The sequence below is a fragment of the Nematostella vectensis genome, chromosome 9 (assembly GCF_932526225.1).
Source record: "Nematostella vectensis chromosome 9, jaNemVect1.1, whole genome shotgun sequence".
Lineage (NCBI taxonomy): Eukaryota > Metazoa > Cnidaria > Anthozoa > Actiniaria > Edwardsiidae > Nematostella > Nematostella vectensis.
Window position 1 is genome coordinate 13,418,818 of NC_064042.1, and position 25,554 is coordinate 13,444,371.

At 42.1% G+C, this 25,554-nt stretch overlaps 2 protein-coding genes across 6 annotated transcripts in view; one reads left to right on the plus strand and one right to left on the minus strand.

The window, feature by feature from the left end:
* Positions 1-1,030: 1,030 nt before the first annotated feature.
* Positions 1,031-23,010, minus strand: LOC5505427 (collagen alpha-5(IV) chain). Its single transcript, XM_048731958.1, has 31 exons — positions 22,849-23,010; positions 22,675-22,756; positions 18,645-18,698; positions 18,339-18,383; positions 18,191-18,235; positions 17,942-17,986; positions 17,010-17,054; positions 16,327-16,389; positions 16,200-16,253; positions 15,738-15,842; positions 15,545-15,643; positions 15,127-15,249; positions 14,292-14,321; positions 13,951-14,004; positions 13,374-13,436; positions 13,255-13,299; positions 12,523-12,630; positions 12,007-12,379; positions 11,401-11,666; positions 10,557-10,757; positions 9,952-10,129; positions 9,089-9,559; positions 8,183-8,557; positions 7,860-8,030; positions 6,340-6,582; positions 5,842-6,009; positions 5,391-5,564; positions 4,867-5,109; positions 3,916-4,386; positions 3,173-3,702; positions 1,031-2,504 (listed from the first exon to the last, which is right to left on the minus strand). Exons 1-31 carry the CDS (start codon positions 22,851-22,853, stop codon positions 2,208-2,210), a joined length of 5,226 nt encoding a protein of 1,741 aa, XP_048587915.1. The 5' UTR covers positions 22,854-23,010; the 3' UTR covers positions 1,031-2,207.
* LOC5505415 (collagen alpha-5(IV) chain-like) overlaps positions 18,140-25,554 on the plus strand; it is a 37,050-nt gene continuing 29,635 nt past the window's right edge. For 4 of the 5 annotated variants that reach the window (XM_048731952.1, XM_048731953.1, XM_048731956.1 and 1 more), the window contains exons 1-2: positions 24,767-24,980; positions 25,101-25,155. In XM_048731952.1, the coding sequence (XP_048587909.1) occupies positions 24,970-24,980; positions 25,101-25,155 (66 nt within the window). In that variant the 5' untranslated portion in view covers positions 24,767-24,969. Of the gene's footprint in view, positions 18,268-24,766; positions 24,981-25,100; positions 25,156-25,554 lie in introns of those variants that run through there. The other variant, XM_048731955.1, reaches the window with a different exon arrangement.

The window sequence follows — 25,554 nt, forward strand, 5'->3', positions numbered from 1 at the left end:
GGTTCCACAGGTAGTCCGAGTAAAAAGTATAAAAGGCGAGCATACTATCTAATGTTATAAATGTAATAAAACTTCGCAAAGCATTGCCTTCGTCAAAGCGTGTGCTGTTGTCATGACAAATGGCAGAAAATGGCGTCGCATGGAATCGAGGACGCCGGACATTGGCTTATGCAAATGAGCAACTGTTCCGTAGACTGAATTGTACCAAACTAACCAAAGAGAAGGCCAAAAGATATCGAGCCCGAGTGGACTTGAAGATTTGTCCAGCTAATATCCCTTGCTTGGGCTCACATGTAATTTTTTTTAGCAGTAAAACTTTTTACCAATTGTATCAAACTTTAGGAAAGGGAAGGCCAAGTAGATATCGGCAACTGTTCACTTGAAAGCGAGTAAATATAGTATACCAGTGATTAAAGGCGTTTCAAGACGATAGATTTTGCCAGCGATGATACACTCGATTTACCCTCAGCCTCGTTGTTAGAAATGACGTCATTGAATAAAACCACTCGCACAGGGTGTTTTTTCTCGATTGATTTATTTTATGCTCGCTACCGTGCCGCATGCGTGCGCCCCAATGACAGGTGAAGACAAGCCACACAGCAACAATACTGTAATCTTGTGTATGCTAAATAGCCGCTGATCTTCTCTGACTGTGTTGAGAAATACTGCTTGAGTCGTGTTACCACGTGACCACAGGCTGTAGTTGTGTTATCACACGCTTGAGTTGTGTCGTGTTACCACGTGACCACAGACTTGAGATGTGTGTCGTGCTACCACGTGATCACAGGCTTGATTTGTGTGACGTGTTATCACGTGATAACAGGCTTGAGTTGTGTCGTGTTATCACGTGACCTCAGCCTTTGAGTTCTGTTGTGTTATCACATGACAAAATTGAGGAAGGGGGGTGATTACGGAGAGACATGGCAGTTCTAATAATGAATCTCAAACTCTTTTCTCTATACAGTCCAAGGCCCTCCACTAATAATTGTACGGACCCATTTTTCAGGGGAACAGAAACACAGGACACGTATACAGGTAAAAACTAAACATTTATTGCCCAACATACAAAACAAAAATCACGTCTCTTAACAAGAAATATATAAAAAATGATTCTGCACGGGAGCTATAATTACATATTTTACTTTACTTTTTTTTATTGCTTTATTAAAGATTTTGATAATTGTCAGTTTTAAAATAATAAACTCCGCATTTTTTACTGTTACACATTTTATATTTAAACAAAAATTGTCTATAATATACTTTTTTTTTTTAGAAATAAACACTTTGTTATTATGCTGTATGACTGCTGCAAAGTTACACTTGGTTGCTTGCAGTATGTAAAAAAATAGATGAATAAAGCCGAAAGGCAACATGGATAGCACGGGGAGCACTGTTTTTGACGGGAAAATAATATGTGGTATTTACCCAATAGTCGAAATCAGAGAAAAGGAGAAAGAAACCAAAACAAATATGAACAAGTTTGATTTTACAGTGGACATGGAAGTTTCTTTTCTTCCTTGGAAGTTCGTGCAAGCAGTTATACACACATGAGACAAATGAAGCAAAATCATCACAGAATAAGAAAACAATTATATTATCTTATTCTGCATCAAAGAAGTTTGAATAACCAGAAGCAAATAATTATTACAACTTAGCGGGGATTGGAGAGAGGGGACTTGGGGAATGATCTAAATAAATTATCGTCGGAAAAAAATTGCTCTAAAACCTATTGTTAGTCACTCAATCATGTCGACGGTACACTACAACTATTCAAAACTATACTAGTCTTAGCGGAAAGATTTAAAATAGAATATACATAAATTCATAAAACGTTTTCTAACTGAAACAGGCTTGCTAGCTACGTTGAACAGCGTCGCGCGTTTGGCCTTTGGTTTGTGTTGTTACTAGTATACGACTAGTGATTTTTACAGTCTGGCGGAGACTGGGCTCTAGTCTAGCTCGGACATTTCGATACGACCACACCGTAATGGCGGATCAGGAAAAATTACCAGTTGGTTTACGCGAGGTTTAAAAATATGTCAGTATACACCATTCGAGTCTATGAAAACCCAGGCACAAAATACGCATCCGAAGAAATACCGACAGCGCACGTTGCGACTCATAAAATAGTATTAAAAGACCTTGTGTCTTAAGGTCGAAGTCGAAGTCAAAATTTGTAAAACTCATGTCTTGTCTAAATTAGTTGCCTAGTTTCGTAATCGAGCACCAGAAGCGCTAGAAGAACCGCTTCGGATGTTCTTTTGACAAACTTGACAGCGACTAACTCGTTCTCGAAGGTTGCCGGCTTTGAGCGTCTCGGGTTTAGGGATGCGGAACTGTTTGTTCTGGTCGACAGTGGCGAGCCAAAAGCTGTAAGTGCTACCGTAATAATGGCATGTGCCCCGGCCATGGCACTCGATGAAAGGATGAGCGCGGAAATCCTCGAGACAAGATCCTGGCGAAGATAGAAGCTGGCCTGAGCCATCATTGCCGGCACTTGTGTGCTGCAAAAAGACAGGAGATTATTCAGCAAGCCTTTCCACACAGTAGAAACCCACACATTCATTTAACAGGTTTCCCTCGCGGTGTTTAACAGTACATTAAAAACCCGAAGGTTCATTCAGCAAGCCTTTGCAAACAGTAGAAACTCGAAGGTTTATTCAGCAAGCCTTTGCAAACATTTAAAACCCGAAGGTGCATTCAGCAAGCCTTTGCGAACAGTAGAAACTCGAAGGTTTATTCAGCAAGCCTTTGCGAACAGTAGAAACTCGAAGGTTTATTCAGCAAGCCTTTGCAAACATTTAAAACCCGAAGGTGCATTCAGCAAGCCTTTCTAAACGTCAAAAACCCGGAGGTCCATTGAGCAAGCCTTTGCAAACGTTCAAAACCCGAAGAGTCATCCAGCAAGCCTTTGCAAACGTTAAAAACCCGAAGGTTCATTCAGCAAGCCTTTGCACACAGTAGAAACTCACACATTCATTCAACGGGTTTCCCTCGCGGTGTTTAACTGTACAATACAACGGAAACAGGGCATGTGCTACGAAGGTTTATCTATCCAGGATATAAATAAATTTACATAACGTATAGAAGAGGAAGAGCGAGTGAGTTGTTCTTTGTAAGACTCGAAACAGGTGGCGTTGTCATGGTAGCAAGTGTTGCTATGGTTACTTACCATCAAGAAGCTGTAACCTTGCCACAGTGGACTCCAACCCGAGGGGCAGCTTGGTACGGTGATGGACTGGCTGTGTACAGCCATCACGTGAGAGCTGACCTCACACACGGCACAGCGGCCGATGTAGGGCTGGACATTGGTCTCTTGTACCGGCATCATGGGGATAGGCTCAGGTGTGGATAGCCAGAAGCTATAGTCATTTCTTGAGGCGAGATTACAGACATTGTTGATGTTACAGAACAGGAAAGGCATGGTGCTGAAGCGCTGGATGCAGGAGCCGGGGCTACCGAGATCTTGACCGTGTGCCCGCTCGTTTCCTTGGACGTAGAGCAGACTGTAGCCTTCCCATAGCGGAGGGCGATCCTCAGGACAGCGGGGGACACGCACGGTCTGGCTGTGGCGGGTCAGAAAGAAGCCGAAGTCGGAGTAACCTGGGGGACCTGGGACTCCAATGCTACCGGTAAGTCCAGGCAGGCCAGTGGCACCTTTCTCTCCGAGAGGGCCTTCGATACCGGGGAAACCATCCTCGCCTGAAACGCAATTAAACGTCAGCAACAAAAAAAACATTTTTTCCTTGTTATCACTTGATATAAAAAGCCATAGGAACAAACAAATTCTTGTCTAGTAACCTGCCAGCGACTTAGCGCCGGTCAGATAACAGCAAACTAAGTCGCAAGAGTTCTTTACAGTACAAATTCCCAACCTACGGCCTTTAACGGTCTTTACCAAGACAAATCGCCTACCTGGTACGCCAGGTCGGCCATCCTCTCCAGCCTGTCCCTTTGCACCAGGGGGTCCTCGCGCTCCTTCGTAGCCCCGTTGACCTGGAGGGCCTGGGGGTCCGTTAATGCCAGGGAAGCCACTATCTCCCTTCTCTCCACGAGGTCCAGGAATGCCTTTGCCGTAGCCACGCTCTCCTTTGATTCCCTTGGGTCCAATAAGCCCTCGTTCACCCTTGGAGCCAGGAATACCGGGGAATCCATCAGATCCTCTTGCGCCCTCCTCGCCGGGCGGGCCTGAGGGTCCAGGCAGACCTCTGTCTCCCTTGTCACCACGAAGGCCAGATAGTCCTGGAGAGCCCTTCTCACCAGCAGGCCCGTCGCGTCCAGGTAGACCAGGCTCACCTTTTGGTCCGTCAAGTCCCGCGATTCCTGATTCGCCTTTAGGTCCTGTAGGTCCGTCCACGCCAGGGGCACCGGGGTTGCCATTGAGACCTATAAATATACGTTGGATGTTTTGTTCAAACATTGTTCCTACGTATCTCAAGGACGGGAAATGAAGTTGATTCGATTGGTTGGTTTGGGGTAACTGTCTTTAACTTAGACTCCTAAGTCACATTGAGAATCCTGCTCCTTGTTATTTAAAGACAGTGTTTAAATTTTTCATAAAAGCCCCCAAAAAGTATCAACATGATTAATTCAAATTTCAAAATTTCGATAACACTAGATAACTCGACCATCCCGCGATTTCTGTTTCCTTCCAAGTACTTTTAAAAAAATGGTTACACTAATCAGATGGTGTTCAAGTGGCGCCAGGTCAGCTATCAAGGCACTTACTCTGTGGTTGCCATGCCAATATTTGTTACTATAACAACAGCGGTTGCTTTGACAATATTGGTCACCACACCACAGTGGTCAGCATGGTAACTAGTATTGGCATAGTTGTTGCTATGACAACTGCAGTATCCTTCTCACCTGGTGGTCCTTGATCTCCCTTGAACCCTCTGCCTCCTGGGCCTCCAGGGATTCCAGGTACTCCAGCACTACCCTTCTCACCATCCAAACCAGGCATTCCAGGAAGTCCAGTTTCGCCCTTAGGACCGGCCTGGCCAGCACGTCCAGGCAAGCCAGGTGGTCCGGCTGGTCCGACAGGACCGCGTTCTCCTGGTATTCCTGACAGGCCATTCAATCCGGGGATGCCTCGGTCTCCCTTAGCACCTGCGAGCGTAGTTAATGAGAAGTGATTGTTCTCACAATGTATTTTTAATGGCCGTGAACCGATATGAATACATTAAATCTACACTCCATGACAATGATTTATTTAACATGCAATCTAAGAAATGTGTTTTATTTTAAACCACAGAACTTCCAAATAAATCCATGAAAGGAATAAAAAAATTCTAAATGTTTTGTAAATACTGTTGGTAACTTTATAAATATAGCCACGTCCATAATCTCCGAAATATAACTTGCCCCGAGGTCCGTAGTAAGATAATTACCTTCAGAGCCAGGTAATCCGGCAGTTCCAGGAGGTCCGGGTGGTCCCGCCTGTCCCTTTTGTCCAGGAAGCCCATCTACACCATCGTTACCGGTGTTTCCACGAGGTCCAGGGGCGCCACGTTCGATGACCAGTTCTCCTTGGTCTCCCTTGCTTCCTTTGGCGCCAGTGAATCCTAAAATATGACAAGAAAGTCATTCCTGTAACCTCTGAACTTCAAGGACTTACGAACTAGAACCGGGCCAATCCACGAGTTGATTTTGGGTATTTGTCCCTAACATTTAAGCATTGAATAAAAGCTTATTTTGTCAAAAGCTTGGACATCAGAAGTTCTACTGTAAGAATCGCCTAGAAATGGTCAGCCAATCACAATGCGAGAAGCACTAAGGGTCTTAAAAGTTAGCCAATCACCATGCGAGAATCACAAAAGGTCTTGAAAGTTAGCCAATCACCTATTTGTCCAGGGGGGCCAGGAGGACCTGGTGGACCCTCCAGTCCCTGCACGCCTTGGATACCCTTGATGCCAGGGAAGCCGTTAACTCCTCGCTCGCCCTTTGGTCCGGGTGGTCCAGGAAGTCCTGGTTGTCCAACTCCTGGGTCACCTTTCACGCCCTGCACGCCTAGAAAATCAAAAACAGAATAAAGCATAATAAATGTACCGTTGATTTAATTAACGTGAAGTGAGGTTCACCAGTTCAAATAATTGCAAATAATTGGTATTTAATTTACGAGCGTCTGGAATTCTGGAATCCACGTCATAGACCACCTCCAGACTTCCAGAAATTGTCTTACACAAAAGGCACAAAAGACAAGTAACCTAGTAAGATGGTGTAAGGAAGCAAAGAGGATATTTTCAAAGAACAACAACAAAAAATCTTCCAAAAGACAAATAACCTAGTAAGATTCTGTAAGGAAGCAAGTAGAGAAGACAGATGCTCTCATTTACCGACCTGCGGGTCCGTCCGGTCCGGGTGGTCCATCAAGTCCGTTGATGCCGTTCTTTCCAGCGGGGCCAGGCTCCCCTTTGCGTCCAGGGCTACCATTCTGTCCGTCTCGTCCAGGCTCGCCCTTCAGCCCTTGCGCACCCGGTAGTCCAGGATTTCCAGTAAGGCCACGTTGTCCTGGAATACCAGCATCTCCTTTCTCGCCTAGACTTCCAGGCTCACCCTTTGTACCGGGCAATCCGTCGATACCTGGAGGCAGGTAAGATCGTAAGTTCTTCTTGCTTAGTAATGATGGTAGCTATAAATGCGATGGTGTTGTCACGGAGTTATGACTATGAGAACGTGTAGTTTGGTAGTTGATTTTTTTTTCTCGATCTCCCTCCGGGCCGTCTGTTCTTTTTCTATCTATGATCAAACCTCAGTCAGGCCATCCTTAAGCGCTACTTTGACTTCCTTCACATCGCCTCTGATTCTCACTCTCATTTTCCAACAATGCTCAACTTCCCTCTTCCAATCTCTTCCGGACTCTCTGAACCGAACTCTGGTTTTCAACCCCTCCCTTCTCTTCTTTCTCGTTTGCCACTTTATATACCATCGTGACTTTTTAGTTAGACTAATTAGAATTACGTATTCACCAAAAAGTGTTGGTGTTTTGTATTCGTTGAAGTACGTGTTCCTAACTTAATCGCGTGACAAGACAAATATTAATGATGCTTATGGTAATATAGTTGATGGTTATGGTAAAAATGTTGCTGGCGGTGGCTAGAACGATGATGGTGGTGGTGATGATGCTTGTGATAATGGTAATTGTGTTAATAATGATGATAATTGTGATGTGATTGTTGTGATGACGATGATGATAAAGATGACAACGGTAATGATGGAAAAAAAATGTATTACGATAATGCAGTAAAAGCCCAGGAGTAAGAACATGGAAATAGAGAACCTGTTAGCCCTTATATTTACACCTGCACCATTTACATTGGCTAAAACCCAAAACCTAGAAAACAGAAAGCATTTTCCTTATTTTCTTAAATCGACTTTAATGTGACAATGCAATTGCAAAGCTATACAAGAATCCTATGCTGAAGTAGGAACTTCGCATTTAAAACCTGTTTAGGCTAACTCACAGAAATGAAAGTCCTTACTCGCTTAATCGAAGGTTTTTACTGTGATGAATGTGTTGGTATGGTGTTGGGTTTCGTAGATAGTAATAATGATGAGGATGGCGATAATGATGCAATGTAGTTTACAATAAAAAATATATGTTGAACACAAACGTTCACTAAAAACATCATATTGTTAGACATTACTTATCATTCAAAACTTTGTTATGGCAGTCAGTGGCTCATCTTATATTTGGGGTCAAAACTCTAATATTCTTAAAACAATATCAGAAGGCTGACAAAAAGGCTCTACTCTGGCGAATTGGAAAATAATCATCACGCCACGGGGACTTGAAAACCCTTGAACAACCACTTTAAACTAGTAAGGAATATGTCTAATGATGAGCCATCGGTACATACCGTTTCGGCCAGCGGGTCCTCTCGGGCCTGCTGGTCCTGGATCTCCCTTGGGACCCGGAACATTGCCGGGCTCGGATGTGCCAGGAGGTCCCATTCGTCCCTTCTCTCCCTGGTTACCCTTGAATCCTGGAAAACCTTGACGACCCTCGGGTCCGCGCGGGCCGGGTGGTCCTGCAAGTTTTTAACATCGTTAAATGAGCAACGCTAATTGGTTTGTAACAGCGATTGGCTTATAAGTGAAATTATTTGACTTCCCTCGTAGAACTGTTCAGCGGTGGTGAGCTATGAAAATTTTAAGGGTCTGCACATTCAGCGTTGATTACCTGGTTGTCCTGGTGTTCCAGGTGGCCCTGATGGTCCGTCCAGTCCCTTTTCACCAGTTTCTCCTCGTGGACCAGGAAGACCTGCGTAGCCCTTCTCCCCAATGTTACCATCTTCTCCAGGTGGTCCCTCTTTTCCAACAGGTCCAGGAAGGCCAGGTCTTCCAGGAGGTCCGACAGGGCCAGTGTCTCCCTTTGGTCCGGGAATTCCTGGTAATCCATTTTGTCCATCTAGTCCGTCACGGCCTCGTTCACCTTTCAAGCCGGGCCTTCCAGGAAGTCCAGGGGGCCCTGGTGGTCCCGTGGGGCCAGTGATTGCGTCGCCTTTCGCGCCCTTCATCCCCTGGATTCCGGGGGGTCCACGGGGCCCGTCTTCACCTGGGGAGGGGTAAGATAAATGTCTTTAACGGGGTTCCCAAAATATGATTAGAAAGGCAAAAACAAAACTAAAAACATTTCAAAGAGCCAGTTATGAGATCCGTTCTGTTTTCCGCCTACGATTCTTGGCCGGTAGAGTAAATACTATAAGTTTTGATGCTATTTGTGTTAATAAAATGATTTAATGCAATAGTTTCTGGCAAACATTCGACATCATTTCAAAAAGCCAGTTGTGAGATCCGTTCTGTTTTCCGCCTACGATTCTTGGCCGGTAGAGTAAATACTATAAGTTTTGATGCTATTTGTGTTAATAAAATGATTTAATGCAATAGTTTCTGGCAAATCATTCGGTATGTGACGAATTACACGAATCCTTCAATGACAAAAGCCTGGGATGTGGATCTACATGTTCCTCTCTAGTCTTGAGTTTACGGTACTTCGATAAACTTGTTGAAGTATGGATAGTTATATAATTCAATCTATAGGGGGTATCTTGACGGGCCAAACCGAAGACCATAAACAATTACTTACCAGGAAGACCACGTGATCCGATATCACCACGAGCACCAGGTTCTCCAGGAAGCCCATCTCTACCACGCGGCCCAGGGTCGCCCTTCATACCATCACGACCTGGTGGTCCAGCAAGGCCTTGTCTACCAGGAGTACCAAGAGGGCCAGGTTCTCCCTTAGCACCCTGAGTTCCGGGAGTACCAAGAGGGCCAGGTGGACCAGCAGGGCCAGGTTCACCACTTGGACCGGTATCACCTTTAACGCCCTGCTCCCCGGTTACACCCGGTGGTCCAGGTGGTCCAGGTGGCCCATCGATTCCAACTCCGGCTTCACCCTTCATGCCGTCAGAGCCAGGTTCTCCTTTTGGTCCACGAACACCGTCGATACCATCACGGCCAGGAGCACCAGGAAGACCATCAGTACCTGGATTTCCTGGATCTCCGGGAGGTCCTTGCTTGATCTGGCCTACGCCACCTGAGGTCCATGATTCCCCTGAAAAAACACATCGAAAGGCATAAGGCGGAAACACAATACTGTAATTTAAGTGTAAGAGATTATATATATCTAACATTAACAATGGGGTGACCAGCATCCTAGTACTCACAGATAGCTACTTAAACAGGAAGGAGCGGCTTAATCAGGAAAGAGCCCGATTATCTTATTGCAATCACATATTGAATGGAGGGGAATTTCATTGACGGTATGTTTGAATAAGGGCCAATAAAATGTGGTCCCTATTATTTCTTGAAAGGTCATAGTACTGCGATTTTTCAAGACAGTTTATAATAATGTGCCATTTGGGGACTTGATGCTCGCAGATATACGACATAGCATTGAATCAAACTTGCTATCGGGTCGCACACTCAGATCAAGATCGACCTTACCTTTGCCCCCTTTTGGTCCAGGAAGTCCCTTAGGTCCTTGAATTCCACGGTCTCCCTTGGGTCCTGGGTTGCCTTTCTCTCCGGTAATGGTAATGCCCTCCAGACCTTTCTCGCCCTTTTGTCCAGAGAAACCAGCAGTGCCATTTTGACCGGGTCGACCATCAATTCCGCGTTCTCCCTGGATTAAACAGGATGGAACACTTTTTAGTAGGGAATAGAAAAATTTATTTATTAGTAAGCAAAACGACTGAAATATCAAGCATTTTCCTGGTATTATTAAAACTACAAGACTTAACTATGTCTAACCGTTAAAGCAATATTTCTCGCGCATACGTGAATGCTTAAAATATTGGACAACTAAAAACCTTGGGTGACCAAACACTGAAACACCACAAAAAGATTTGCGCGTGTTTTATATGTCCAAATTGTGTTGCATATTTGTCGATACCAAATTAAAAAAAAACTGAGGATAATACGTCATTATTGCACATTTGCTCGAAGCAGTCGTTTTGTTATAGTAACGTTAGGTTTGGGCGTGACATTTTTATCCAAGATATTTTACTTTTTTGCTACTTAGCTGGGATAAATTAACAGACTAAGCATACCTTCAAACCCTTTGTACCAGGAACGCCTGTCGGGCCTTGTTCACCGGGGGGTCCCACGTCACCGCGAAGGCCTGGTGGTCCAGGGTTCCCGATGCCTCCCTGCTGGCCTTTGGCTCCTTTCTCGCCCTTTATCCTGAACACTTCTCCCTTCTCTCCAGTCGGACCAGGCTCACCTTTCGTACCGGGTGTTCCGGGCAGACCCTACATTGAGCATAAAATGAATATCACACTATTTTGGAAAATATCATCCATGCAATAGAGCCAGTTTTAGGGATTTTTTTCATAATTATCGTCATTTTATTATTCTTTACACATTCCCATTTTCAAATGTAATTCTGAATCCGCAAAATAGTATAGGGCTTATCAAGGCGGATCAGAATCAATCAGATACTTTGACGTTATACGCGCGTGGGAACTAAAAAAGGCCACAGTTTAAAAGCAAAACCCAATGTGGTTTAGATATCGAGGGAATAGCAGATATTCCCCAAAATTCCCAAATTTTCAATGAATTCATAAAAAGGTACAATGTTCTTTTGGGGCATTTCTTGTCACCTAGTGATTCCGTTGTTAGGCTGAACACAATCCGGGAACATCACACTTTACGAAGTGAGTTGAAGTTAAATAAAAAATAATGGCTGAGAACATAATGAGTCGAAGGTAATGGACTCCTTTATCAACTATGCGGAGAATACAGTATCAACACCTTTAAGGTACAGAAAAGTATTTGCCGTTTGAACGTCAAGGCTTTATCTCTTCACGCGGAGTAAACGGCCGTCCGAGACGGAAACAGCCAGGGTAAGAAACCTGACACTTTTATGGTACATCTATAATTTTCTCAACTTACATCTTGTCCAGCAAGTCCAGCACGGCCAGCAGGACCAGGCTTTCCAGGTTCACCAGAAGGTCCAGGAAGACCTCTGCTTCCGATAGCACCATCTTCGCCAGGTAGACCGGGAGAGCCAGGTTCTCCGGCAGGTCCTGGTGGGGGCTTGGGGCAAGCTTCGCATTTGTCTCCTTTGGGGCCGATGGGGCCAGGCACGCCTTCGTCACCAGGGGGTCCGGTGTTACCCTTCAGACCTTTATCTCCGGGCGGTCCGTAGTCACTGTCGCCTAGGGTAGAAGATAAACAAGACATGTAAGGAAGATGAGCATGGTGACAGCGATTAGTCAGACTTTACTAATCGCTGAAAATGGACATCACAACGATAAGTAAGAATATTTTGCTTGTAGTTGTGGTCGCACTTTTCTCTATACGTGAAAGCATTGAGAACACCTAATATTTGAATGAAACTAACTCGAAACAAAATATACGAGCAATTAAGGTTTTACTTGGTATTTCCTTTGGGTAAGACAGGGAAACAGTTTAAAATACCTGAATGACACAATCCCTCTAGAAAACCTGTGATAAGTAGCTCTTGTCCTAGATAGGAACTTTACCATGGATGCATACCTGGAGGTCCGGGGAATCCGGTGGGGCCTTTTTCTCCGATGGGTCCTCGAGGTCCTCTTTTGCCGTCCATACCAGGGGTCCCTTGAATGCTTAGTCCACGGGCTCCCTTCTCACCAGGGGCCCCAGCGTCGCCCACAGGCCCAGGTTTACCAATAGGGCCCTTCATGCCAGGAGCGCCGGGAACTCCGACTTCTCCGGGTGGACCGGGTGGTCCGGGGTCGCCTTTGAAGCCTTGGGGTCCCATTTTTCCGGGATCTCCGATTTGTCCAGGGGGTCCAGCAATTCCTTGGTTCCCTTTGGTCCCTGGAAAGCCAGTAGGTCCTTGAGGCCCTCTATCGCCATCAGGTCCGGGGGGTCCGATACCAGGAAGGCCCTGCCAAATACAGACAATTTCAATGAATGAAGCAAGGAGGTTTGTGGACAGCAAATCGAGCATCAAGGAAAGGAATTCTAAGTCATCTGCCTACAAACTACCACTTGACCTTTGCAATCATCAATGTATGAATTGTTGCTTACAGTGCTTCCTTTGGCTCCCTGCGTTCCAGGTCGTCCGGGAATACCAGGCCTTCCACTCGCCCCAGGTTCCCCAGGTGGGCCTTGGTCACCTTTGTTACCTGGGTCTCCCTGCAAAAGACAAATGGGGCCAAGTAAGCCATTGGTAGAGCGCTATTAGGGGTTTTCATTTTCGACAAAAAAATTCAAGTTAGTCTCATTTTTGGGCCAAAGACAAACAAAATCTAGTCCCTTTTTCCACTAATTATCTTGTGTTAACTTTCAAGGTCACTTTTTTTAATTTTATAAAATGTAATAACGAGTACAAAATATAATTTTCCACTTTCAGAACAATATAATGTAATCTCTACTGACGCATCGAACACTTTTCACCAGTTTCTCCTCGTGAGAGTAAAAAAGAATCTTTTTCACGAAAAAAAAAACACTACTGCCATGATTATATACTTTTAACGTAATCAACCTTCGAAAAAGGCATTGTCACCAGTTTCCTCACTCGGAGGACCGACAGAAAATTCAACCGACAAGAGACAAAAGAATCTATTAGAATCCGCGCGATTTAACAGGCCATCCCCTCTAAATTATCAGTCACATCCTCCAAGAAACCTCCAATAGACACACTGCTTTTACAATTTTGAAATAGTTTTCGCGTTTTTCCGTTAAATACCATCGGAGATTGTCACGTAATCGATTTAACAACAGCTGTGTTAGCCTTAATACTCGACGATCTTTACTTACCAAAGGTCCAATTGGTCCGGGATTACCATCTACTCCTCTATCGCCCTATAGGATAAACAGTACACATATTTATTTACCACAATATGCACTAAAGGATAAGGCATCGGTAATGGACCCACCTTCAGACCTTGGTTCCCAGGCTCCCCACGTTCACCTTTTGGGCCCTCGATTCCTTGCGCACCCTGGGAATATGATCAAATTATAAATATATGTCAAATGAAGGCTCTAGGACTTATAAATCATTTAAATATCATGTAAATAATGATTATACTAAATAGAGATGTACATATTGAGTTCCTTCTAAGTTTCTTTGTAAATTGAAAAGTTCTTTGTCAATTTCAAATGTATTGAATAATATCCGTGTCCTGCTAATGCCTAGTGCACACTAGCAACATAACGACATGAGCGCGCGCACTATGTTTAGCTTGACATAACGACATGGACATAATGACATAAAAGAAAAAACATGTATTTTCTCTTATGTCGTTATGTGGAAGATAAGGGTGCGCGCGCCCATGTCGTTATGTTGATATGTCGCTAGTGTGCACTAGGCATAACAGGCCCTGTAATCCAGCCTTCGGCTGCAAAAGGGTTTAATAAACCATTGATTGGTTGATTGATTGTTTCTAGCAAGATTGAACAATAACCAAGAAATGGCAATATTTTAATTCCTGGAAATGAGTTATGCCTACTCACAGGTAATCCGGGCCTTCCTTCTTCACCCTTTTCTCCCTGTTTACCCGGCTCTCCCTAGAGAGGAAAAAACATGTTATAGTTTCTAACATACCAATATACGAACAGCAAAATGTTTCTGTTTTGGTAATTTCGAATTATGCATGAGAAAAGTTATTTTTTTAACTTCATATACATGAGTACAAGACGTGAAAATATTTCATACAGTATTTTTTACAGTACCCTTATTAATATTGATAAAACCCTTATGAATATTGATAAAACCCTTATGAATATTGATAAAACCTCCTTGTGTGCAGTACACCAAAAGAAAACTATGACGGCTCATTCATGAGTTCCTTTACCTTCTCTCCAGGAGCTCCAGGGGGTCCTTTCTGTAAAATAAAAAAAGAACCATTGGGTTAAAGAGTCTCTAACAGCCACTATTGTGTCTCTCCTATCAAGATGGTAAGTGTTAGAAAGCATCCAATTTCATCAGGTGAAGCGGGGAAGTTATTTTGATATTTTGTATTGAAAATAAAGTATATATTTTTATGTTGATAGGTATGTGGAGATTTCTTCATACTATTTGTTTTCTAATATAAAAAGGGAAAAGTAAAGGTGTGGGTCAGGGAGGGCCATCCACAGACAAATCCTAGTTTTCCAAGAACGGGGAGCACCTAACCCTGTGTTAGGTGAGACCCTTACTGCACATTCCTATTTCTTTGAGAGCCCTCATTTGAAATACAAAGAAACGCAAGAAAAAGAATGTTAATATTTGATGGCGCGACTGTGGATTGAGCCCATGTCATCTGCATGTCCAGTCATGCTAACTACTACACGATCAAAAGAATCTCATCAATCCATAGGAGCATTTATCCATAGGAATTTTCAAGGTTCAAGCATCAAGGCTCAGGTCTGATTTCTGTAATTAATTTAAATATTTATCTCCTCTCTAAATTGACCAATATATTATTTTTGAACACTATAAAAATGCATTGTGGCGTTAAGTTCAGTTCATTTAGGCTCCGAAATAACGACTTATTGAATGATATTGATTTCGAGTGTCACACAATCTCACCTTAGATCATAGAAAAATCTGTCAAAGAGGGTAACTTATTTTACAGTTATTTTGGTGTGTTAGTGTGACATGTAGATTAAGCTTCTGAAACACGACAATGAGTGATGTGCCCTACTTACAAAGATTGTAGTACCATTGCACCCACTTCCTCCACTACCACCCCCAGGGGGTCCTCTGGCACCTTTTGTACCTTTGTCACCCTTCATTCCTTGTGGTCCTTTAAATGAAATACCCATGTTGCCCTGAAAAGGAACAAAAAAAAAAGATATAAGTTAGGCAAGAAAGAAGGATAAAGGTGGCTTAGAGTTGTGGGGAAATATTTTTTTAATATGTGGTGAGTGTATTGTATTTTTATTAAAGGCTCACAACACAAGAATTGAATAAGAATCTCCATGTATACCACAAAATTATGTACTCGTTATTTTACTAATCTAAATAAAATGGAAGGTAACCTGCACATAGTTTCGTGAAGCTTGGCTAGATATTTAAAACGAATGATCATCTCTTCAGCAATGAAAGGTGTGATGAATCAATTACCTTTGGCCCTTCTGGGCCTGTGGGCCCTGGTGGTCCTTTTGGTCCAGGCAATCCTTGGGTACCATTCAGACCAGGGAAGCCAGTATCTCCTCGAACACCCTATCAACATACAACAAAATGACAATGGTACTCATTCTTTTTTGACAGCTTACAAATGTGCCTTTTTGGGTCCGTTGTCAAATCTCCATCTTACCGGTGGCCCTTGGGGTCCTTCTGGTCCAGGTTCGCCTTTGACGCCTTTGAGTAAAGTTGGGGCTCGACCTGGTTCACCTTTTGGTCCAGGAACACCATCTTGGCCCTATCGAGATTAAACAAAGATCATGATTTCTGTCGTTTCTGGAATGATGTTGCTATGAAATTAAGGGGTGTAGCCACTATCTCTCTCCGTTAGATTTGAACTCTCAAGGGGGATGAATAATAGTTTACTTGTGATAGTGAAAAAGAAAAAAAAACCAAATCAGTCCCTAAGCAGGGAATTCAGAGGCATTTCAGGAATCACAACAAATACATTTCAAGTAAAATAATTTAAGTCTGCCGAGTAAGCGTTTTTCAACTGACAATGGAGTGCCTCCCAACGTGTAGTAGTGTCACTGATAGAATGGATCATATTTCTCTCACAATCAATTGGGCAATCTCATAGTTGATGGGTACTTACTCTAACTCCAGGAATACCAGGCCTTCCAGGGCCGCCAGGAAATCCGGGCTCACCCTACATGTGACAAATGAGAAAAGATTAGGTATTTCTTTTTAATGAAAATGTGAAAACTAAACAAGTCACTCACCTTGGTACCATTGCAACCTGGCTCTCCGGCTTCTCCACGCGGACCATCATTTCCAGGTAATCCCTGTAAAAGTAGAAATTAAGAATTTAAGAATATCTGTTTGTTTATCTGTTTGCCCAAGTGGTACATTCATTTAATGGTACGGCTTCAAAGCATGGTTGTCCTATCTTTCAAAACTTGCTAACTTTGAAGAAAGACTATAGAAGGCCAACTTATAGGTCTTACATGGTCTTACAAAGGGGAATTAAATACGAACACTCCTCTTATTCGTGTAAATTACTTGGCAACATCGGGCCTGTACCCAGGGGGGGGAGGGGGGGTGCAGGGGATGCGTTGGATACGATGGATGTGCTATTTGTTAACAAAACTATAAAGCATAAGCGAATTAGATAAAAAAGATCTTCTATATCACTCATTTTTTGTAGCAAAATCCGTAATAATAAATGTCTCATGGAGATACTGCAATGGCATAAAAAATCCCTGTGGATCTTTCGGTTCCACTTTTTTCGAATTTCCCACCCCTCTGAAAAATCCTTGGTATGGGTCTGAACATAGCGTGCCTTAAATAAAGGCTCAGATAAGACCCCATACATTAATAACTTCTAAGTTTCAGCATAAGGAAATAGTACAATTTAAAAAAAATTAAAAAAAGTCGTCATTCTTTCCTCTCCAGTTATACTTACAGGTATTCCAGGTCTTCCGGGGAAACCTGGTCTTCCAATTTTGCCCTGTTGACGAAAAAAGAAATATAAATACCAATATCAAAAACAAGGATAACGAATGCCATCGAATTCATAAGACCTGGGGGTCGTGAGTTCAAAATTAGATTAGAGATCCAGAGTTATCAAGTATTTGTAGTTAGGGAGCGGTCATTAATTACTGGGAGGGGGGCAATTTTGCAAAACCCTGGGCTAAAAAATTTTGCTCCTCCCTCAAATCCAAGCCCAAAAAATTGTGACCCCCCCTAGACCGAACGCCAAAAAATTAGCAACCCCCCCACACACACAACCACCACCTCCACATTTTTATATTCAATAATTATATCTCTTTAAAATCACAGAGACTTGATATACCTACTGAGTGTAGCTGAATATAACTTTTACTTAAATAAAGATCAGCTAGCATGGCAATTTTGTCCTATTTAATTTAAGTATGAATCTTCACTTTCACTAGTTTAAGAGTGGTACAGAGATAAACAACAAATACTGGTGTCGCTAGAAAACGTCTACGTCGTCAACAATTTTAACAGAGACATTTGAGTCTAGGGTTTGCAACATTTTAAAGTATTCGTTTTGTTCAACTGATTTGAACGGGCAGCTTTGTCTGTCAACCATGAGGGGGATTCTTGAAATTTATTTATATAAAGACAAGATTGGTTCCTGGACAATATGGAACAAGGATATACAATACTAGGAAACATTGTGAACTGAATAAAATTTTCATTTCAACAATGACCCTTTTGCTCAGTATTATATTAAAACCAGACTTAAATTTGACGCCCAAAAAATGTGAACCCCCCCAGTAATTAATGACCTCTCCCTTATTGGGAACTAAACTATTGATGACATTCACTTATTCTATTTGGAAAATTTGCCCAAAAATCAAACGCACGCACCCTTGGGCCTTTCATGCCCTGAGCTCCTCCCTCTCCCTTGTCACCCTGAAAGAGTAAGAAAAGCACAATAAGTTTATATCAATCAGGAAAGTTTTGAAAGTCAATAACCGCCAGGCGTTCCTAACACAGCACATGACTCGAAGACCTGGTCACAAAGCTAATGGCAGCTTTTTTTTTCTCCTGTGATTGGGCTATAACCGGCGAAATGACAGTAAAATCCGAGGTATTTATTGGATACGTTCGACTCACCTTGAAGCCTCTGGGTCCTTGGATACCCTCTGGGCCTTCGAATCCCTGTAAGATTGCAAGAATATAGAAATGGCGAGGTAAGAACAAGTGAGCTACTCACAAAACAACAACAAAAGTTTGAGAGAAAATGAATAAGCTTATTACTCACAGGTAGACCAGAAGACCCTGTTAATCCAGGAAAACCTCTTTCTCCCTAGTAATAATAATAATAGACAAGGTTAGCAATGCTTTTATTAGTAATAATAGTGGTTTACCTGTGCTATACAACATACACGTAAGCGATTGGTAACCCAAAGAGTCTTTAGATTGATAGGGAATAAAGAAGTACTTAAATGAGACATTTCTTGAAAAACAAAAACAATTCAATTGAGTCAGAAATAGAGAAATTAAGCACCTGATCTGGGTTTTTTTGCCTTCTGGCCCCTTCCTCCGCTATGGTTAAGTTTTTACTCACCCGATCTCCTTTCTCACCAATACATCTGGGAACACACGCCTGGCAGCCTTGGCACTTAAAAGATAAAAAAACATATTAAAAAAGCCATAGAAAGATATACCACAGATATATCCAGGCAGTTTTTTTATTATTATTTAAACAATATATCTCCTGGCAATTGTCTCAAGAGCAAAATGTTCATCTACGGGGAGAGGTAATTTGGGTATGAGTTAATATCGAACTGTACAGTACATGTGTACAGCTAGATGTAGATAGATTTCCTTTGTTATTCTTAACTCAGGCTATTCCATGGCTTTCTCATTGTATATATTTTACCCCCACTAAGTTTTTTTTGGAGAATTGTGTAGCCTTTAGGGTGTAAGGGTCTACCAGTTATATATTTAACAAAATGCAATAGTAACAGGTCTTGTGTTTATATTGTAAGCTATAGAACAGTTTGCATGACATTTAATAACAGAGACTCTTTGTTCATTTTTAATTACCCAATAGGAACAATAAAACATCACTCAACAAAGCAATCAATTAACAATACTTCAAATTCCTTAAGCCCAAAAAAGTCGGACAAATGATATCTTATAGGAGGCAGAATAAACATTTTATTCCTTCAATTTTGCACATTATTTATTATATACAAACTCCAAATTAAGAAGCATAAGGTTTTGCCTAGCAATAAAAACAGTTTATGTTGCAGAGTCAAATGTTTGGAATGCCTTTCAGATGAGATCAGGGTTATTTTGGAATCAAACTGCTTTAGGCTATGTCATGCATACATACATACTTATCAATGCACAACAAGATATTTTTCAGGCGCACAATAGAAGACATTTGATAGACATTGTTTCCCTAATCAAAATGATATTTACAATCCTGGAATAAAATTTAGTATACAATATTCGATATCTTACATACGTAAACGAGAAGTAATGAGAAATATCTAAATAAACCTTGTATAGCTGCTGACTTATTTCATTACATGTATAAGCAAAAATGTCCCATATGACATTGAGCTTTTTTTCTTAGAAGAATTAGCACAAATTTATTTAACTGGTTTAAGAAATTGCTGGATGTTAAATGGCAGAAACCTACTGTGGTGTGGTGACATTTTTTGTAGAGGAATTCGGCCTCCCCAAAGGGTGCCTTTTTAAGTTTGAATCATGAAAGGTTATAAGATATTCACCCCTAGTGGGAAGCCCCATGCAGAAAGAACCCAAAACAGGAAGTTTACAAGGAGAAAGTAAATCAATCACCCATTTATAGATAACCCTGTAATAAGGACAGGCATTGTGACCCTGGAAATACATTGAGCTTCTGCAAAATGTACTTATCAAGAAGTCAGTGTGCTCAAATCAGGAAAACTATCCTCAATAATGAGGTACCTCTTATGAGTCACTGTTCCTAGATCGGAAAAAACTGCCCTTAGTAATGAGGTGTCTTTATCAAGCTTTTGCAGGGCTTAACTGGAAATGATGAACAAAATTAAATAAATTATTCACTAATGCCGGCTTTTTATACAAACTTAGGACTTGGGGTATCATAATAATTTAATAATTTAAATGGTTAAAATGAATGTTTTTTGCTCTTTTTATTAATTTACTTGCCTTCCGGTGGTAGAATATTAGCTTTCCGGAATTTTTTGTTTATATTTTTCTGCAGTTTTGATTGTCGTGAAGATTTTGTAATTTTCAACGTTTACACGCAAATTTTATTTGATTTTTACGGTCTTTTGATCAAATTTGGGTGTAATAGTAACATGTTTGCTGTTTCTGATGAAAATATATATAGGAAATATATTATTTATCTAAGGTCAATACTTTGACTTAAGGTCAATACTTTGACCTTAGATTCGAGTTTTGATTTGTCAGCAAGAAGCAAAGGTTGTTTCTTTGCGTGGATTTAGTTTTGTAGCCAAATGGATAGAATGGATTCCGATCTGGGTCGTTTGCACCCTGAAACAACCTAGCGTAAAAGTGGGAGACATTTTCACGAGAAGTAATGAAAAAAAACTTCTAAATCACGCAGCTATTGAGTTTTAAGAGGGCAGACACAGGAATGGTTTAATCGACCATATTGCCTTCTAGTCGTAGTGTCTTTCATCGAGTGAAGGGCCTTTGAACCTGAACGACTTTTCGTCAAGATGCGCAAACGCCTTAGGCGAATCTCCCACGACCAATGAGCCTAAAGATGAAAGGGGGAAACCCTAACTCGTCTACAACATGGAGATTATCACAATGCATGCAACTTTAGAAGGTTTTTGCGGGAGCTTGGCAAACCCCAGTAACCTTCACTTGAGATTTGACCACAACAATCGAGATCTTACGGAGCGCGTGACTAACTGTGGTTTGTGTTTTTCCGCTCGGTTTTTATCATTTTGGCAACGATTCCGAAAATCATCGCGCAATGGAAGTTTGCGAAATTGCTAAAAATAAAAGAACAAAAAACGGGGGCATTTAACTGGTAATCTTATGTAGCAATCTTCTGTTCTGTTATCTCTACTATTGCAAACTCGATATATGATGTTTGAGAATATAAGATAGAGATATATGAGAATTTTTTTCGCGAGATTGTGAATGACCTGTACGGCCACTAAAGAGAAGCTCAGCAAAACAGGATAGCATCAAATAATCGAGAATATTCTGAAGTCATATTTATAACATTGAGCACATTAAAAGCTATACAGTAGTTAAAAGTCACATTAAAGCGGATCCGGTCGTCCTTCCGCCCAGGCCACGAGAGCTGAAGTGCTGGTTTTGCAATCAATTTTTCTAGCAATGAGCGTAATATCAATGCACAAAGACCCCTTCTCTACCCGTCAAGCGATTATTTGATATCAAGGATTAATGTTAGGAGCTTTATTATATTTACTTAGGACTAGAATCTTACATCGGCTTTTGCGTCACATTTGCTCGGGTCGCGTGCTTCTATTTCGCAAGTTAAATTGCTAAAATTGCAACAAATATCGAACAGAAGATAGCGTGCTTTTAGTTCCCTCAAGGGCAGGAAACCCAACTCTATTTGCTCTACAGCTAAGAGTTATAAAAACAACCTAACAAATTATTCGATTCGCTGTTGACTTTGTTAATTTAGGAAGATTTCCAGACCTATGTGTGGTAATAACCGTCTTATCTTTCCGCTATGGTATCATCAAACGCCGGCCTTTCGAGTGAATAAACGGAAATTACTGAAATTTATTTTGATAAGGTTCAGATTGAAATATTTTGAGAGAGCTTGTCAAATGTTCGGGAGGAATCGAAGTGATAGTTTTGTAAATAAACAGTATGGGATTCGTGGGGTGCTCGAAACATACCGGCCTGTAATAGCAACTAGAAACATGGAATTCCCCCAGCCCGAGTTCACGAGCCAGAGGTCATTGTTTGACGCGCGAATTTTCGGGGTGATGTTTACATCTCTGGTATCCGCTTAGTGTTTCTATGCACATTTTATACGCATTTGATGCATCTGTGATAGCATTAAAAAGGAAGCAATTTCCCAACAACGGCTAAATCCCTCAGTGTGAATTCTACCCACTCAATCAAAATTGAAATGACTAGGAAGTTTGAAGTTCGTTTATAGATTGAATTGAAAATGTCCAAGCAGTTTTAACTAAAGTTTTAGTCATGGCGAGGGACGACTTCTCAAGAAGTAATGAAATTCTTCGATGAAACACTCAATATTTTTTTTTTCGAAGCAGCGATTTCGAAAGCCTCCCACGATTTAATTTGTAAAATGATTGATAATGTAAAAGCAATCGAGGTTTAATAAATCTAAATGAAATGGTTTAATCCCAGCATGCACTTAAGCTAAATTTTAATTCATTCGCAAGTAAAGATTTCTTTTATCAATCGGTCATGAATCTTCCAAGTCATGAATAAGAAAATCCTCTCTACGCGCGCGGGGTTGTCTCGGGATAACACGAGGTCGCGCGGGCGAAGATACACGCAAAATAACCCTGCATTTTAGGCTATTTCTCGAACCTAGAGAGCTATCTTGAGCGCATTTGCGGACGTAGAACTACACACGACGTTTTACTTACTTCAGCTTGTGACTCTGTCGCTGGGATATTGAATACGGCCAAAGCCGCGGCTAGGAGAAAACCCAAGCACTGGAACCCAAGCCTGTGAAATGAAGCCAGTCCTCATGAGTAAAACCCTGATTTCACGGCCTCAAACCCACCATAACTCAGTCATACAGCAAAGGTTCAACTCACCGCATTTTGAACTATATTTTGATCGATTCCACCTCTAAAAATCGAGTTCTATCTTCGCATAATTTAACGAGATGGGAGTAAGAGTGAGTTCGCCCGGTGATCGGAGAGTCTGGAAGTCGATTGTGAGGGGAAGCGCGAAGGGGTCCTGTTTCACGTGCCGGTGAGGGATTGAATTACAATGCTGTCACAGCGAGAATTTTTATGGGTGTCATACAGAATGGAATGTCTCACTTGTGTGTGTGCTCACACAACAAAGGCATTCGGGCCGGATGCGTCAATATCACTCTTCTCTCTTGATAGGTAATCTCATTAACCGACCGCTGTGGCCAATCCTCTAACAGCCTCGAATCACAAGCCCAGAAGTTACTAGTTTCGTATGAGCCACGACCGCTATTTATTACTTGATAATGATGGTTTATCTAAAAGCCGCTGGGATGTTTCCGTGCTAGTCGATATTAGTGTCTAGAGCAATGTCCCTACCCTAAACCCTCAACGGGGCGACTCGACCCTAGTAATCACTGTTATATAAACGCTTGGCACCCATGCAGGCGTCTCTTTGAAGGGCTAAACTAGTACAAAACTCACTTCAGTCTTCGTGAGGAATTTATCGTTATCTGTAAATCTGATGTCTACACTTAGGGGATCGCACTTGAGAGTAGAGATGATTGTCTCTCCCCTCCCTAGTGATTCTCTGTTGTATGCCTCTTTCCCAAGACATACAATCAACACACCTATGTCCGATTCTATGACCCCGTCCCGTCGGAGTCGCCACTCCAGTCTCAGCCTAGTCTAGCTATGCAATAAGCCCGCCACAGCCCAGGAAAAGAGCCACATATCTGCGGCATTTCAGTCCAACCTGATTATTAATTAGCAATAATTGGCGCTATTTTAGTTTTCAGTGCCGCGTGTTGAGATTCTCCAGTAGCCTAATGCACGCAATAGAGGGCAGTGAGAATCAGTGCAGCCTTGAATTTCATCACCTCGGCAAGTTATCGTGACTTCATTAACTTTGCCAGCGAGTGCGATGTTGGATGAACGACAAAGAGCTATGCATTAAACTACCGCACGAAACGCAAAATCGTGAATACGTTACAAATTCCACTTGACTCGGTCGGTGACAATTTTTGATGAGCAGCAAAGAAATGCCGCGCAAAAACACGCCGGGTGGCCTATTCACTGCTCTGTTATTTTACGGGATATTTTTTTCTAAAACAACAACAAAAAAATATTTATTTTTATTTGTTCTTGAACTAATCATCGCGGATGAAAGATTCGAGTGTAGAAACAACTAGACGTAGATAGCGGTGGAAGTCTAGTCCCCGGGTGGGAAATGGGGTTAGTCGTGGGTTGAGCGCTCTCTCTCCTACGCATTGTGGTTGTGTTTGTAAACAAAGCCTGGCTTTTCCGGGCCAGTTCCAGACGGGAACAGCCTTTTCGGAAGTCACTCTTCAGAAATCCCAGGGTCTTAGTGTGTTAAAAGACTAAACTAAACTCACGGCATTTGAATTCTTAACATGTTTCCTCACCCAAAGGTTAAACCTTTCATCGGATTCTAGTCAGATAGAAATCTAAAAAATACATGGCCGGTACATGCTTCTCGGTCACACATTTTTCTGTGCCGGAAATACGGACGAATAGGTTAATGAATTACTTCTATTGTCCTGTTTGCTAGTGGCCTCAGCTTCATCCAATCCGACTCTGATTGCGTGCACAATGAAATCATACCCCGTATATCGTAACAATATCGTGCGGGAATCCGTCAGTCCTGTATCGTGATTTCCCTCAAGAGACCCCTGCCTGCTGCATCAGTTTGCATCTTGATCAGAAGTCATGAAATTTTGCTATTTCCTTTCGGGTTTCCCCGCCCATAAAGAGGTGGACATCCCTGACTGACGTTGATGCGTGTCTCCTCTTTCAGTAGACCGCATAATCGATACGCTCTCCAGGTCTCCAGGTGTCAAGTTTCTTGACAGGCAGGGCTCAGCGACATTTCCCCTGAATCGGGCTTGCAGCTCCCACATCTCAAATAACCAGCGGACTCATCGACCGTAAAACCGGACTCCACTGAACCACGCGAATGGTCAAACTTCCAGCATAATTTCACCTGGTTATTTGTTTACAATGAAGTTGAGGTATGCTAGTCGGGAGTAAGATCCCGTGGGGTGTTATTCGTTGTGTTATATCGCGTCCTTTTGAAGCCATCTCGTGTAAGAAGAAGTATAACGAAGCATGTCTATCGTGTTCTTCCACAGGACGGCGTTGCCGTTCGTCCTAGGACTTCTTCTTTTCGCCTTACACTCTTCAAAGGTGGGTACTACAGTAATACCATCAAGACTCTAAAATATACGCCATGAATTTACGCGCATTTTGCGTTTATGTTGCGGTGTTTGAGCGACCCGTAAAGCCCGGTCTAGCGCGCGAATATTTTGCGTGTCGCGCGTGTGTGACACACGCAAGCAGTCGTGGAATGGATCTCGCTTTCTCGGGCTTTTTGATAGCTTGCCGGCACTAGAATAGCTTCCCGCTCTATCGCGTTGTTCGTAAAACGTGGGACTAAAGCTATTTAAAGTTCTTATTATAACTTCATCCTGTATTTCCGTATATATTTTTTGGGAAATTTTAGAATTTTAAGTCTAATGTCTATAAGGCGATTCAGACGCAGCTATTTAAAATTATCGGATGATTTGAAATCATACTAATGGTGTG